At 36.6% G+C, this 17,294-nt stretch overlaps 1 protein-coding gene across 2 annotated transcripts; it reads right to left on the bottom strand.

Moving 5' to 3' along the window:
* Positions 1-980: 980 nt before the first annotated feature.
* Positions 981-16,253, bottom strand: LOC105034843 (uncharacterized). 2 transcript variants are annotated; one of them, XM_010910152.4, is made up of 11 exons: positions 16,116-16,253; positions 13,391-14,128; positions 8,687-8,864; positions 8,154-8,382; positions 6,352-6,491; positions 5,820-6,109; positions 4,513-4,725; positions 3,833-4,321; positions 3,069-3,734; positions 1,948-2,478; positions 981-1,327 (listed from the first exon to the last, which is right to left on the bottom strand). In XM_010910152.4, the coding sequence occupies exons 2-11, from the start codon at positions 13,658-13,660 to the stop codon at positions 1,082-1,084; spliced, it is 3,252 nt and encodes a 1,083-aa protein (XP_010908454.1). In that variant the 5' UTR covers positions 13,661-14,128; positions 16,116-16,253; the 3' UTR covers positions 981-1,081. The 2 variants fall into 2 exon arrangements, with proteins under 2 accessions (XP_010908454.1, XP_019702667.1); XM_019847108.3 differs by lacking the exon at positions 16,116-16,253 and having other exon boundaries at positions 8,154-8,373; positions 13,391-13,867.
* Between the last annotated feature and the right edge of the window lie 1,041 nt (positions 16,254-17,294).

The following is a 17,294-nucleotide window of genomic DNA, read 5'->3' as shown; positions in this document are numbered from 1 at the left end:
TTGGAAAAAAACCCCATCATAAAATTCATGAGTAATTGAATCTGTTTTATTCCATCTCCTCAGCATACTTCAGAAAATTACTTGACGAAAGGAAAAGTGACACGAAGGATCACAGGATGTGAAGGATAAACTACTCATTAGTTTTCAAAGGAAAAATAGCTCTAAAAGTTTTCTTCCTTTTTTTCCTTTTCTTGGTGAGACTTTTTATTTTGGGGCTGTGAAATGAAAGCCGAAAAGAGTTCACATTAAGCCAACGAGATAACCCATTTCAAATGCAATTTTTGATTTCGTTAAGCCCTTTTGGTGGCAAGCCAAATTATTTCTGTTTGCCGATCATGCTTCTGCATTGATTGTCTGACAAAGTGCTTTGGGAGAGATTTGTCCCACATATGTACATAGACTTATCAGGCCAGCATGAGGAAGAAATGACTTTGAATTTTTCACCCCATGTAGTGGAAATATGACATTTTTACCAGAGCTTAAACCCCAGCTACAAGGATATGCCTATGAATCATCTTACAACAATTAGAACCTTGGCATATTCCATCTACATTAGGATTTTAACAGCAGCATGATATTAGAGATGCATATTTGAGGATCTTAACAAGAGGAGAAAAGCTCAGGTTGACCATAGGACTTAGAAAGAAAAGAAAACCCTAATAGAACTTCGTCAGGTATCATGGAGGCTAGTTAAACTAAGGACAAGCAACAAATATAAAATTCTTCTAGTAATTCTGTAACCGACTAACTAGTAACGAAACAAAGTCACTAATTCCTATTTATATTGGCAATTCAATCAGTAGCAATTCAATTTACTGATTGAATTGTCTATTGGAATATGTTCACTCGTGTTTTGCCTATTGGAGTTTTGACTTGTTTGATATATCTGTATGCCGTGATATTCAAATCTTAAACACAAATTTAGTTGTATATGCAGTAGAATTTCGAATTATATAAAAAGGCAGCAAGATCGACTCATCTAAGTAACATAACTAAATTAAGGACTAAAGTTACAGTTATCTGTACAATCTCGTTTACAAGTTGACTGGAAAAAGGGGTAAAATCATACATGTTCCTAAGATCACAGTGGTTGAGGCTGGGGTTTCACCAGCTTAACACTGCTGTAGAAGCGCTTGAGGTCTTTCATTGCTCTCTCCTCGATCTGAATTGAGCGGATGGAGGATGGAGCATCGGTCTCCGGCTTGAACCAGCGGTTGGGGACAGAATGTTTCTGACCACTAGCTTCTGATGTTGAAACCTGAGTAGAGACCGAAAAGCCTGATATCCTAGTTTTAGGGCTGTTAGAGAGGCTCTGTTGTTTTTTCTCCTGCCCAAGAGACATTTGAAAATAATTGTTCAGATGACTTGTTTCAACTTAAAAACTTATGCAACTAACTTCTCTATATTTGTTTACCAATAGAACAAAGCAGTAGAAACGAAAAGAAACCCATACATGGCAGGTTGTGAATATAATTGGGATCAAATGAATCCAACAAATCACTGAATATAACCAGGCAGTGAATATAACATTCATGGAATCTTCATGAATCCAACAAATCACTGATATGTGGCTTCCAGTGAGGACAATTTTGTGAGCAGAATATAACTAGGATCAAATGAAATATATAAAAAAAAATAAATTTTGAATCACAACACTAAGCAAACATAGGATGCCATAACATGACTACTTTCCCCTAGAAATAACTGAAATCTGGATAAACAATCTACAACGAATCTGAAAGTTCTAGCTGTCTCATGAAGATTATTGAACACAGGATTTAATAATAATCTCACCGTACAAATATCACTAAACTAATATGATAATTTGTGATATGGAACATATTGATAACAAGAAAAGATATTGACGTAATTTAGCATTTGTACCAAACAAAATTGTGAACATATAAGTGCCTGGTAATGTTACAACTGGTTTTGTTGTTTTCATACCTGTTGCATTTGGATATCCCTCAATGATGGCCGGCACAAAACAGGTGAAGTAGCAGCTGATGACCAAGGAGGTGTGCTCTTATCTCCTTCAGATGCTGGAGTGTTTCGGGCTGGGACAACAGCTATAGGGCTTGATATTGCCCCAGGTAGAAATGAACTCAGTCGAATCTGTCCACTACTTGCTGGCTCAACTGGATCTTCAGACTGATCCATTGAACTAGCAATTATCATCTCCTTTGTTTTACTCTGCTCATTTTGTATCTCACGAAGAGAAGTGTGTCCTTTCGTGATTTTAACCCCACCCCATGCTGGTCCCTCACTTTTAGGTGTCAGGGGTGGAGGGGCATGTCTTGGGGTGTCATCAAGAGCACCACTCAGAAACATTGACAGACCACCTTTCCTATTCTTTTTCTTTGATGATTTTGATTGGGAAGCCTTATCATTATGAGATTTAGAAATGCCTCTTGGGCTGTCAAAAGAGCGGTCTTCAGTGATTCCAATGTTATTGGTAGCATCCCCCTCAACCTCTTCCTGTCATAAAGCAAGCCATACATCACTAAGAAGAGATAGAAACCATCTTTCACAATCTAAGCTTATATTTAAGGTATAAAAATCATTAGAAATATTCAAAATTCTTAGCCTAATCATGGAAATTTCATACACATTTTGATACACATGATCTTTATTATTCAATTTTGTATGCTAACTAAATCTTTTGTTCATATCGAACCCACTGAATCCAATATATGAAAAGGCCAAACATCAAAAAGGGAAAAAGGTTTTAGAAAAAGGACAACTTGGTTTCTACACACCAACTGATGACAAAAAAACATCATGTTCCAACTCCTGGGAAAGCACAGTTTTATGTGAAAATTGCCAGTGCTGAAATATACACTACTCCGTTCCAGAAAAAGTGAATGGGGGAAAAACAAAAGTTTCAGCAAGCATTTAAATATACCATACTAATAAACCAAAATTGAATATCTCCATACCGTACCAAGAGAAATTCAGGGGAAAAAAAAAAAACACCAAAATGCAAGCTATAAGTGCGGTGATTATACACAAGCAAAGAAGCAATTATATGTTCAAGATATCAACCACAAAGAAATCTTGAAACTCACCTTTTCCCAAGATGTTTGAAGAGTTTTGATGTCAGGGAATTCCTCATCTAAGTGCTGCTCCTCATAAAATTCACTATTTACAGAAAGAACATCAGATTGTGCTGTCTTCTGCTTATTTTTCCTCCTTTGTTTTCTAGAAAAATCATCTTTCTTATTCCCCTTCCCATTGGATAAGCCAGGATAAGATAGTCTGGATTCTTTCTCAAGGGGAAACCCAAGTTCCACAAGTTCACTTTCAAGAGCAGATTTGGTTTGAAGCTTTGCAATCTGTTGGCCATCAAGAAGCTGACCACCAGACTGCTTAGCTTCAAGCATCTCTATTTGCTGCAATTTTTTCCTAAGTGCTCTGACTTGCTTGAAGACCGCTTGATCAGCAATGCTCTCTTTTTGCAGAAAACAGTCAGATCTTGAGTCTTCATATTTTCTTGATACAGGTTTGTGACTGTCACGAAGCCTAAGATATCCTATGTCATTATCCCCCTCCTCATCACTGTTAATAACAGCAGGAAAAGTAGCTGTTGGTGTGGGAAGGCGACGGTGACTCCAGGACTCCAATGATCTTGTATCCAATAACTTCTCAAGCTTGGCCAGAATTTCAGACGAAGCGTTTGCAATAGATGGTGCAGAGACAGTGAATACATAATCAAGGTTGCGTATAGCTAGCTCCTGCAGGGCACTAACTCGTCAGCTTTTAATTAAGAAGCTAAAGAAAATGAGAAAGGCAACGTTCTAATTTAATTTAGCATTAAGGAACATAAGAGTACCTCACAATGCTTTCTTAGGTCTTCAGCTTCTAGAGAATCTGCAATTTCCAATAACTGTATAGCATTCTTTGGCTCAACCAGAAATTCAGCTGCAACCTTTTCACATAAACATTTCAGGCTTGGTACAGCCCCAGTATGGATTGAAACAGTTTGCACGGCTTTAGGGCTTATATCTGTGTGTATGTCATCAAACAGAAATTCTTCATCTAATTCTTCTGATTCAGTGCTGTCTTTCACTGGATTTAGGTGACATTCATCTGATTTGGAAGGATAAACAGGATGATAAAGAGCACACAGAACTAGCAAATGTGTTTCACCAACACATACGGATGTAGCTCGCTTCACACCATGCAAGCGAGTTATAATAGGAGTCACGTCCTTATTTTTCTTTCCATCCCACATATATACATCTCCTGTTGTTGTAACAGCAGCAGTCCAGTACTTACCTGCTGAGATGCCCACAATATTTCTTCCACACATTGAATAAAGCTGTATAAAACAGAAAAATTAGATAAAAGTTATGAAAAGAAAGTCAAAGTATTAGTACAAGAAACAGAAAATTTGTAAATGTTTGGTCTAGTGCAGGGCCCTTTCCTAAACAATCAACAGTATAATAAATTTTAAAACTCAATGTCAAGAGCACAAATAAATCTTAAAAGGCAATATTCGGAAAATCGCACCTGTTGACATCTTAAATTAGGATCTGATGAGACCCAATAAAAGAGAGCACCATCATCGGTAAGAGCTGTGCTATGAATCATTCCAGCAGCAACTGAGATGACATGAAGACGCTCCATCCGGTGAAACTTGAGCGGTGTGCTTCCACTTTTCTTTATACTTCTAGCAATCACAACACGCTTTGGGGTCACAAGGCGATGGCCCCAGGTAAATACCTGTAACAATCATAACAAATGCAGACCAGGATGAGAATGAAGATAGGGCCCGCTCATCAAATTCAACCAAATATGCAAAAACCTAGAGATCTCAACCAAAGTCAAACAGGCTTATGAACTGAAACAGTAAATGTACTAAATTAGTATTGAAAATTGGTACTCCAAGAAGGTAGCATATGGATTGAGTTATGAGGATCATAGTGGCAGCAGGATCAGAGTTAGATCATTCATGTTTTAATCTCTCAGAATTGTTCAAGCAAGCATGCTAAAGAATTTATGCCAAGTTTTATCCAGTAACTGACCGACAGGAAAGTATTGGTTAGAAAGCACAAAATTGCCAGCAGGATTGGATTGGCCAACACCGAATCACTAGAAGGTATGATTAAAAATTCTTTTATTCAAGCATGTATAATGCATAACCATAGCTTATGAGAAAAATATGCCAAATATTATAACTAAATTGAAAGTGGGGAAGAAGTGCTGGGAGTCAGAAACAAGAGATAATCATTTGAATGTGACAAGAGAATCCATGTAAAATTTCTAAGAGAACTAGTATCTAGGGGTTTGTCATTGGCCCCCGATAATGTCTAAAAGTGGTTCAACAAGTGCGCTACTAGTTCCCCTACTGTTTAAACAATACGAGGAAGATAAATTTGTTTGCAACATGTCTCTCACAGTAAGGTGCATGGGAAATGCATTTCCCAGTAACCATGGTTTCTGCCATTTGTGCATCAACAGCTTGACCCATAAGGGTGAAAGTGGATCGGATAATATCCATTCGGATTCATTTTCATATCCGAATCTATCTGGATATGAATAAAAATTTAGCATCCAACTAATATCCATATCTGTATCCATGTCCATCAAAGAAAAATGAATATGGATATGGATAGAAAAACGAATAATATCCATATCCATATTCATTGAATAAAACAAATATGGACATGGATATACTAATATCAGATCCATATCCAATCCAATTTCAGCCCTACTGACCCAACAAGAACTTGAACCCACCAACCTATTCCAACAAATTGCTATGAAACAGTAATGGAAAATGGATTTGACCAAGTAAAATTTTCACATGTATTTACCTCCCCATCAGCTCCTAGGACTATAGTATGATACTTTGCTGCTGAGACTCCTCTAAAAACTTTCCCTTTCAAGTATTCAACCATCCGTGGTGTGTAATTTGAGGCAGAGTTGGAGGTCCCATAACCAAGCTGACCTTCCTTGTTGCAACCCCACGTATAAACTTCTCCAGACTCTGCAACTGCAGCAGTATGTTTGTTTGCAGCAGCAACCGCAATTATTTTCACTTTGAAGGAGCTCACACGCCTTGGTGTAGGTTGTGTGTCAACTGAAGTATAACCAAGCTGACCCTCTACATGTAATTGTTGAGGGGGAAAGAAAACAAGAAAAAAGAAAATTATCAAAGCACAATGACAGTAACAGCTAACAGATAAACAGAAATTAATAGTATTAGCTTTCAAATAGTGATCCGACGAAAGCTCCATGACACAGCAAGAAGCAATTTTGCTTTTAAAGACCCTAACCAAATTATCCAATAATCACATAGATTCAACACCAACAAGGTAAAGTTGATAAAGATGTAGGATATAAAACCTCTATTTGATCCCCAAGTAAAAACCTCTCCACTTTCTGTTGCAATTACTGTATGATGCTTGGCTGCTGCAATAGACTTCACTTGACGTGACCCCAGCCCTAATGTCACCTGCCGAGGAGTAATTACAGCAGCTTGACCACTGCAAATGATCAAAGCTCAGCATGTCAACTACTAGAGATAACTAATGTAGATTCACAACAAAATAGCAAAAAAGATAAATGGAAAAGTTAAACTAATAGCTAAAGACTGCATCTTGATAATCCAATAATTTATGTGATATGGTTCACCACAGCTTCCTCCAAACTACCAAAAACATCCAAAGTACAAGGGACAGCAGCTTGACCACTGCAAATGATCAAAGCTCAGCATGTCAACTACTAGAGATAACTAATGTAGATTCACAACAAAATAGCAAAGATAAATGGAAAAGTTAAACTAATAGCTAAAGACTGCATCTTGATAATCCAATAATTTATGTGATATGGTTCACCACAGCTTCCTCCAAACTACCAAAAACATCCAAAGTACAAGGGAAAGCAATCAATATTAATTTGACACTTCAGAAAATGGTTATCGCTTTAGTGCTCCATTAATCATCAGGATGACTCATTTTGTCTGGGACCTATGCTTGGATGGCTCTCTTTTGAATCAATTGACTCCGTTTGATAGAACTTTCACTAATATGAAAAACTAATTTCGAAGAGTAGGATGTACCCTAAAATCCTTAAATTGCTCCCAATGCTCTAATGAAATATGTTTCAGTATAGGTAACAAGGACTAACTTCCTTCCAGTACCGGTGCATTATGACAGCACAATACCGTTCTAACAAGAGAACAGTACCAGAAAACCCTAGGACACTGATTGGCTCAGGAACTGGAACATCTCGACTGTTCTGGTTGGTACAAGTCAGGATAGGCTAGTTCCCTTGCTAGGTCACTTACTACAGACCAAGATAGCCAGGTGTCGCTCATCGAAAAAGAAAGACCTTGATGGCTCCCTTTAGTCTCTTTGGTTCAACCATGAGAGGGAGTTCAGAGAGGAGAGGGAGGGAGGGAGGGAGAAGGTGCATAAATTAACCCTTCCCATGTTTCGATCTGGCATCCTCTACACCATTAATCATCACACATTCCATAAAGTCATCCACCCTTCCTATGTTGTTATTTATTTAACCACGAAATTTTAAAAAAGAAGATAAAGCATGCCAAAATTTTCCTATTTGGCATGAAATTTGGATACCTTGTAGGGTGGGGATCAACTTACAATACAATATTTTTTCATGTGCATTTTTGTTTGTATAAAAGTATATTATTTTTTAAAAAAAACTAACAATTAAAATAACATAGAAATAATTTCAAACCAGCAAGAAAGATATCTTGATACGGTACCTATTTAAGTGGCTAAAGAGATCTTAATATATTTAAAACCAACAAAAAACCATTAATAATTAAAAACCAAAAAAACATAAAAAGGAGGTTTGGTGGCATTCTGCTACGGTGTCAGGACACTAGCCTATTCTGAGGGTCAAGATGAGAGCATCTCAATACCATACCACCCTAAGACCAGTCCAGGACAGGCATCAGAACCAGGTCTTCAATCCTTGAAAGATAGAATTTGTGATATTCTAATCATTTGATGATATCAGAAACTAAAGAACATGAAGTTAATGAACAGAATGCACTTGTTGATAAGATGTCACAAATGAAAGTTGAATCTGGTCAATCATCCACTACACTATGCATGCACTTGATCATTATCATGTAGATTACAAAGAGCATGATAAGTTGCAGATGAACCAGATACCTGTGAATGTCAAAATCTGGGTGTCCAAGGCGACCCCCCCTCCCAAATCCCCAGGTGTAAAGCTCCCCTTTGGAACCAACAGCTACACTATGGAACTTTGAAGCAGCTATTATTTTAATATAAGAGCCCTGGAGTGCATCAACTTTGCATGGCAACTTCTGTATGTGTGCATTGCCAGTTCCCAGCTGATAATTTGTCCCACTTCCCCACCCGAAGACTTCTGTTGCAGCTAATAAGATGAAATAGAAAACTATTTAAGCATCAAATTTATATAGCGATGCTTCACTAAATTGTTGCACAACAAGATTCAAGAACACTCAAATAAGTAGTAATAAATGATAAGAACTAAGCAATCAACTTGTAACAAAGATGCTGCAAAAATAACTACCAGACAAATACGGACTAGATAAACTTAACCGATCCAAGGACCATTCAAGTAATCACCAGTACAAAGTTGATCAGTTCTTTCCCATAAATTGCAATACCATGAACAAATTATTATCAAAGGTTACATATTCTCTCATGATAAGTACCTGAGTCAAGTGCATTTCCAACAACCTGAGAGACAGGCCCAGAGAGAAGATCAACTGGGGTACGACATTTAGAGTCCTCCAAACTGAGGGATGCACCAAATTGTAGAAGAGCACTTGCTATCGCAAGATGACCAAAATGGAGTGCTCTGTGCAGGCTGCTCCATCCCGACTCTCCATCCTGAATAGATAGTGTACATTTTAGACAGAAAACCAGAATCAAGAATATATTCCCCATTCAAGTTACTGTACTGAAATAAGAAACATATTGTTTCTTAGACCAATGACACAAATATTTATGAATCCAGCAACAACATATATTACCCAAGTTTAACCAAGATCTGCATCTAACAAATGACATTTTTAATATGTGCTGATTTTAGCTAAATGTTGAGGAAGAGAAAAGACTACAAATAAAAGAAATCATTAAACCAAGCTAGTAAATGAGGAAGAGAGTCAATTTGATCTTTTTCAGTTGTCTATTGCTCCTGAATAGATTATTTGATTGATCATTGATAATATAAATGGACCTTCAAAGTAATTACAGCAATAATAAGTCCAGCAGTCTCATGACCATTATTTTCATGAAAATGTTAACACATAATGGTGTTAGAAATATCCAGGCTCAACATACTCCTCGATGTCGTTCTCTCACTTGGAAGCCTCCAGAGACATTGATATTCAACAAACAAGAATGAAAAGTGAACTCTGTATTTGTAAGAGACCAGTGCTTGGTCAGAACTAATTCCCCTACAAGGTTCAAACTTATGTAAAAGCATGAGCTTTTGCTCAACTATTAATGGACCATCCAGTTTTCCTGTTTCTTGCAAGCAATCGCAAAGAGCTATTATTTCATTTCATTGAGTGCCCTCTACACATCAACTTAGATAGTATTCTCACCAATGATAATGGATCAAGGTGCCTGAAAGATTGACTGGCGTAAAATTTTACACTAAATGTTACTTGGGTAACCTTGGACTATGCATGCACGCATCTTCACATCTAAAGTTACATGCTATTTGTGCTAAAGCTCCAGTTCATAGAAAAAATATGAGTTCCATAACATGACACACTCATTCAAGTAGAACCTTTTGCTCCACGCAACTTCCAAATCACAAATAAATTTTCTAAACACTCATAAGAACCAAAACTTGCTACTCATTGTATAGATTGAATAATATATAGAATGAAATGATAGCTAACCATTGCGAATTCAAAAAAAAAAATACTGCAAATTGCCAACTGAAATTGAGGTCATCATTGGTCAACACATTTACCACCTTATAGATTTTAAATGATGCACTAATCACATAACCTTAGGAAATGTGGTCAACTTCATGTATTGTCAAAAAGCACTTCGAGATCAGTAGATCGTTCAAATCCCTCATGCCTAATCAATCTTTTAGTGGCATTCAATAGAAACTGGTATCCCAATTACTTGAACCAAGATGGTACAGGTAGAGATGAGATATTGGGAAAAAAGATCCCAGAAAGCAAAGTTTTAAGGTTCCCAAAATAGGCCCCAGCTCAGGGAAGTGGAAAACAGATAGACATTACAAATTAAATTTGATAATTGACATGTTATTTAAAAAAAAAAAACAAAAAAAAAAACTGAAAGGGACAGAAAAATATGATTCCCAATCATCTTGACAATTCAGCATGGACAGAAACTCTCAACACAATACTTTACTCTGACTTTCATCAAGTTGTTTGCAGATTTGTAGGTGAAAAAAGATAGTATAAACCTTATTAGATGTTCTTAATTTTCATTTATTAATAAAGGAAGAAACACATCAAGAACTCTTACTCCTAAGAATGCAGGTCATAATTTTATTTTGCTTTCATCAAAGACCTTCATGCCTAAGTAATTTTCTGATAGTATTAGAACAACGATGTTAATAAAGAAGCAATTAATTGCACAGGGAGTACGAGGAGAAAACAATGCACCCCTCCACACCCCCCCCCAAAAAAAAAGGGGGAAAGAAGAAAACACAGGAAGAAGATTATGGAAGGTTATATACAATGACCTATGGCTTAAAAGCACATCGTTCCCTCTCAATTTGATCCATGACAAAGAAAGCTAACCTCCAAAGCAATATCAAATAGATGACGGGGATTTCACATACCACCTCTATGCAAAAACTAACCTTCTCTCCCCACAGCTTCTCAATTGGAGCAAATCTACACAAGAAAGATATCCCAACCTTGGAAATCTCTTTCCATAGATTTCTCAACTTTCTTTTCAATTAAGTAACCTAGGCCAAACATGCCTAGAGAATGGTTGGAGTTTGGTTAAGATTTGGTAAACATATTTAAAAATAAGTATAATTGCCATCCAACTTCACTTGCCCATTCAGAAAAATAGACAAATATCAATCAGCCACACTAAAGGCCAGTTCTTTTGTGGGTAAATATCATGGAAAAGTTGGTCAACTTTCCTATTGATTGATTTATCCATGTTCTCACACTTTTCAAGATGGATAAGTTATTTTCCATGAATAGCATTTACCAATGAAATGGAGAGAAAATCTTACCCATCTAAAGGATCGCTAAATCATTTTTCCATCAGCCAATAAAGTGGGCATTTAATTTTTTTTCTAAAATGCCCCATCCTCATTTCTAATGCCTCTATCATTCATACCCAATAACTCAATCATCCACTTTCTTCAAATCTAAAAGGCATAAAGGGTATTATGAAAAATTTAGATAAATTTTAGCAACTTATCTAGGAAAATAGTAATGCAAAAGAATATGGATCACAGATTTCGAAGCTACTTTCTCATACGTAAAAGAACATGGATAAATTATTTTCTATCTAAATATTGACTGAAAAATATTTATCTAGAAAAATATAGATTTCTAGATAAATTTTTTACCCATAAAAGAATGGACCCTTAGTTTCGTACATTTCATCAACAAAAAATCATTCAAAACCAACGAAATCAACACAACCTGATCACTTTGTATAAAGTTGTCCTTTTATATAAGTCACATGGAATGATCTATTTCTTCTATTGTTTTTTGTCTTTTAAGTGTCGATTGTTACCTTTTAATGTCACATTATATATCCAAAAAGGCATAGCTTCAAAAAGGATCCTAAACAGAATAGAAGATAATCGAAATGTTTTCCAGATAATTGATTAAATGAGGGCTATTCAACCCTTCCGACAACAATGCTTAAATATGTTTCAGACTCCTATACTGAAAATAAGGGGTAACTCATATGCCCTCCATGATACAACCTCATTCCCCGCCAACCCCCTTTTTCTCTCTTCAAAAAGAAAGTGCCTAGGCTCATTGACCTGATCTAATTGATAACACTCTACATGCAATTGATAGTTATAGCGAAAGCTACTGGGAAATGTGGCCATTTTCTTGTCCAAAGTAAAAAAACATAACATTTACTCAAGGAAGAAAGCTTCGATGACAATATCTTAACACAGAAAAGATAATGTTTCAGGCAAGGATTGTGAAACCATCCCAAACCGCCCGATTTGGGAATGTACCGAGCCATGTCAATGGTGGACTGAGACAGTTCCGGCATGCAAAATGAGAAAACAATGGAGGAGGAGAGAGAGAAGAAAAGAGAGGAAAAGTGAGAGAGAGGAGAGAAGGAGAGAGAAGGCCATCCGAACCCCTCCTCTTGCCCTCCGAGGGCCTCAACGACCTTAGCAGCAATCTAGTATCCCTCCCTCCTACTCTCTGATGCAGATGTCTTAGCCAAAAGATACCTTGATTCGAAGAAACAGATCCGAAAGGTCAAGAAACCAAGCTGACTGCACTTAATCCTATCGATTTTGATATAGCTAAGGTAGAACGGTCATAACTTTCTCACCCAATATCAGAATCGCTATTATGACCCCATTCCGAAAGCACTTTCGTGCTCTAGAGGCTGGCGCTTCACCGCCACTTCGAATTTCAGAGCCTAATTATATTGTTTGATAGATCATTGAGAGCCCGAAAGAATTCTAGTCCAATTGAAAGTTTCAATCCTTATATTAATCTTTTTTCTATTTTATTTCAGAGTCCTTTTGCTATTAGATTAGGACTTTTACTCTATGAATATGACCCCTTTGGCCAACATTGGAATCAAAGTATAGTTTATTTCATGATTATTGAATCAAACTCCAGAAAAGAGAGTTTTTTCTTCTTTTGCCATTTTTCTTTATTTCATGCGTCTTCTTTCTCTCTCCATTGAAACGTGGCTTAGGCTGCATCACTCCCTCTCCCCTCTCCCTCTCCTTTCCTCTCTCACATTCCTCCTCTCCCTCGCCCTTGATGCTACATCGAGCCACACTCCACCAGCTTTGCCATCTCTCTCCCTCCCTTCTTCTCTCTCCCTCCCCCTCGCTCCCCCCTCTCCCCCATCTTCTTTGTTATGGCGGTTCAAGCCCAGCACAGAACGGCATGACGGCATACCGAACCGTGCCACCTACCGAGTGGTATGGGTGCCAGTATCCATACAACGAAACTTGGTTTCAAGTGTTCCATGTTCATCAAGCTCAATGGAAAACATGAATTTTATAAAAGATATAAAACAAAAGACTATGAAGATCTCTTATTTTTCAAGGATAAGCTCAAACTCTTACCACTAAAAGATAAGCATTTAACTGTTGCACAACATAACACAAAGAGAAAACATGAATATGGGCACAAAAGGCAATGAGATGATTAAAGAATTGAAAAACAAGGATATGAACAACATACCCTTGCATCCGGATCAGCACCAGCAGCAAGAAGCCTCTTCACAATGGGTACATGATTCCTCCATGTTGCTATATGTAGAGGAGTAAGGCCGAATGCATTCCTCGAATTAATATTGCCACCATTCTTCTTCAGTAATAACAAAGCTGAATCTAGTTCAGCTAAAGATCCTTCTCTTGAAATAGACCACAGATCCTTTTGGGAACCACTTGTGCAAAATTTGCGAGTGGGTGTCTGCTTTACTATGCCCGAAGGTGATACCAAACCCTCCATGAACTTTAAGCAGACAATAATTTTCAACCAAAACAAGTGTACCTAAAGCTGAATAATCTACTACTTCCTGTCGCTAGTCAGTTCTGAAATCTCATTACTTTAAGGAAAACCTACTTATTATCTAATCTGATGCAGCCTGAGTTCCTACAACCTTGCATTGACAGTTGACTGCTTACTATGCCTGCACATTACAGAAATATTCTTGCACCATTGGACTATGACTAAAATCCTATAGCAGACTATCATTGTAAGCACATATAAACTATCTGACCATGCACAGGCCCATATCCATTTAATGAAGATTGTTTATACGCTAAAGCATCAAGTTTACTTCCATCCTCCCAGATGCATTAAAATATTCCGCAAACTAGTTTGCCCATCTATCTAACATATTGCATTCCCTTTGTCATCATAAAACGACATGCAAAGGAATCAACAGACCGCATGGGAACTCTCTGTAGATAAAACCTGGAAAAAAAAAAAAAACAGAGTATTCGCTCACTGTTCTGATGGACCATTCTCCTGGTGAGATTTTAAAAAACAAAAGCACAAGAATTCAGTAGTATCAAATAACAACTGACCTGAAGAAAATTATTAATGTATTAGGACATGGAAAAAAATTATACAGCTTTATGCTTAACCTTAACCAAAACTTATAAACCTTGATATTTAAGGTAAAAGTCATATGATAATACACCTTAAAGGTTTTCTCTTTGAACAAAATCTATGCAAGAGTGTGTGTGTGTGTGCGCATGCGCATAAATATAACTATATATTTTTATATATTTTTAAAGTGTATATGTATATGTACATAAATGTATATTTTATGTTTTATATATGTATATATAGAAGTGTATTTTATATATGTATGTGTGTGCGTGCATGCGCCCACGCGCGCGCATGCATGCGTGCGTGTGTGTACATAAATATAAATGTGTATATGTATAAATGTGTATATAAATGTGTGTGTGTGTACATAAATATAAATGTGTGTGTGTGTATATATATGTATGTATGTATGTATGTATGTATGTGTATATATATATGTATGTATGTATATGTATGGATGTATGTGTGTGTGTGTGTGTGTGTGTGTAACATTTCCATAAAAATATCAGCAGAGGCAAGTGAGCTGTATTTCAACAATCAACAACATGCCATCATTTAACTTTTTCCAAACCCAACAAGTTTTTACCAAAATGGTCAGTTTCAGCCAAAACCAGTGTAAAACTGTCCCTATTTCTATAGTTTGCTAAGCTTCTTCCCAATGGCAAAACTGAATCTCTAGGAAATGCTTGCAGAGGAACTCGAATTTTGTGAAATTAAGATCTCAAAACATGTAGGTGCTACTGGATAGGCTCCAAGAAAATCCAAAGAAAAGGGTTTTCAAACACTATTCTACACTAGGTTATGTATGCGTATGATATAGACCTTCATGTATGCAGTTAAAATGTCTCCAAGAACTTGCATTTTTCATCAAATTTTAAAACTGAATTGTTGATTAGAAAAATCAATTTTGCATATGCAGCATCTCAGTCACAAATTGTTTAAATTATTTAATTTTGTCAAGCCAACTCAAAATATGTTCCAAAATGGGAATAAAAGATCAACCACGAATCCACAAATCTTAATGCTAGACACACAAAGTCTCGCAGAAAAGGATATATCCCATCTAAAGTCTTGCAGAAAAGAATATATCCCACCTAAAGATACAAAATTGACCACATAAGTTCACAGAAAAATGACATGAAAAACGGTTTTCACAATGAACCAACCAACAAAAGGACTGGTTTTTCCACACTCAACAAATCCTCAAGCACTTAGTAGCGTTGGTACCACGAGAAGAAATTATTCATCCACTGGAACCAATTAAATTTGACCAAAATGAAAGGTAAAACTCTGAAGTATCAATTACATAAAACACGACCTGGAGTGCAAGATATAATGCGAACTGCAAGAGTATATTCAAGTAGTTTAGCAATAACAAATCCAACGAGTAAAACACATCTAAATGAAAAAAGGGCTTCAAGACTTATAACATATCCGAATGCCAAGCCCACCCATTTTCACACAGAATTCCATGTCCTTTTACAAATGCACCGTGATCTCAATGCAAAACTCAGATCAGTCCATCAAGCGATACAAATCAACCGCAAAATCTCAAACCCTTATCAAGATCAAAGGCCCAGCCAATCAGCAGCTATCAAAATCAAATTTTTCCTCCGTAAAACAGATCAAAAACAAAATTTTTCGAAGTATACGATGCCCAAGGCGAGATTTATACAAGTACAGCCGCATAACCACATCAGGAAAAACGGGGAAAAAACATCATCAACAACTAAAATATACAAAAGAATGCAAAGAAAAAGAAAAAACGGGGTAACTCACCACTCACAACACCAAATCTATGACAGAATAAGAGATTGGCAATGGGGAAAGTGGAAGAAGAACGCACCTAAAATTTAATCTCGGGAGGGAGACCAAGAAACGCATGCGGTTGTCCTTTTTGTTCCTCTCTTTTATGGCTACGAAGAAGAGGATCCACGCACGGAATATACCCCGGAGGAGTCCTGCAACCCAACACCCCTCTCTCTCTCTCTCTCTCTCTCTCTCGGATTTTTATTTTTATTTTTATTTTGCTTTTTTACTTTTCCAATTTTCTTCCGCACGGCACCCAGGGGCCTCAAGGGGTATATCCGGAATGAAATTATTAAATAACGCGGTGTCCGATTTTCTGGACGTTCAGACCGATGGACTGCCGGGCTGTCACTTCCTCGGTGGATGGGCCTCCTCCTCGGTATTTTATCAGTACCCAGAATTTTAAAAGCCAGCTTTTCCCAAACGGTGACCCATAACCAATGTATGTCCGATTTGGCTTTTTCTTTTTGGAGGATTAAAATAACAAAATAAAAATTTTGAAACTAAAAAGAAATTTGTTAAGAAAAGTTTCGATTTGAAGTTCTGTCAGATGCCAGTGAATTTTTTTTTAATTAGTAACTTAATATTTTCACTAATTACCTTTTAAAGCTCAAAATTGCTTCCTCGCAATAAGATTAAAACGTAGAAATCATTGTTACTCACCTAACTTGATCGCCATGCCTTTTTTCGCTTCTAATATGACAAATTCACAAAGAATATTGGTCGTACGACTCGTATAACTGGCATATGTCACTTATTCTTAAAATTAAAGCCGAGAGTGTTTTCAATCCCTTCATCTAGTATGCTCATCATCTTTTAAGAGTTCATTTAGAAAATTACATCTATCAATTAAACCAGCCTGATTTAACTTTCCATAAGTACATATCACAATGTTAAGACCTCGTTTGAATAAAGCATTCGAACGGTGGTTTTAAGAACTCAAAGTAAAAATGAAAGATACAAGTAAGCCAGCTTGTTTTAGCCTAATCAACATTACAGAAGTACTACAGAATGATGTGAGTGCTTCAAAACTTGGCAAACTAGCTTTAATTATCTTGGTTGTGACATTCTTTTTGATTTACAAAAAAAAAATATTTTAACAAAAGCTCGCCTTAGAGAATTGGATTTGAATAATTTTATTATAATAATTTACAATATGATGCATTATAATGATATTATTTTATTATTATATTATTATATCACTATCATTATTGTC

Source organism: Elaeis guineensis, chromosome 2 (assembly GCF_000442705.2).
Source record: "Elaeis guineensis isolate ETL-2024a chromosome 2, EG11, whole genome shotgun sequence".
NCBI classification, from domain to species: Eukaryota; Viridiplantae; Streptophyta; class Magnoliopsida; order Arecales; family Arecaceae; genus Elaeis; species Elaeis guineensis.
Note: the sequence above shows the minus strand (reverse complement) of the source record. Positions and strands in the feature narration are given on the sequence as shown.

Excerpts from the sequence above, each read along its gene's own strand:
- LOC105034843 (XM_010910152.4), bottom strand. The coding sequence starts at position 13,660 with ATGGAGGGTTTGGTATCACCTTCGGGCATAGTAAAGCAGACACCCACT. Across the intron at positions 8,383-8,686 it reads TGGAAATGCACTTGACTCAG|CTGCAACAGAAGTCTTCGGG; the intron begins GTACTTATCATG and ends TCATCTTATTAG. Across the intron at positions 2,479-3,068 it reads TTCAAACATCTTGGGAAAAG|GAAGAGGTTGAGGGGGATGC; the intron begins GTGAGTTTCAAG and ends GCTTTATGACAG.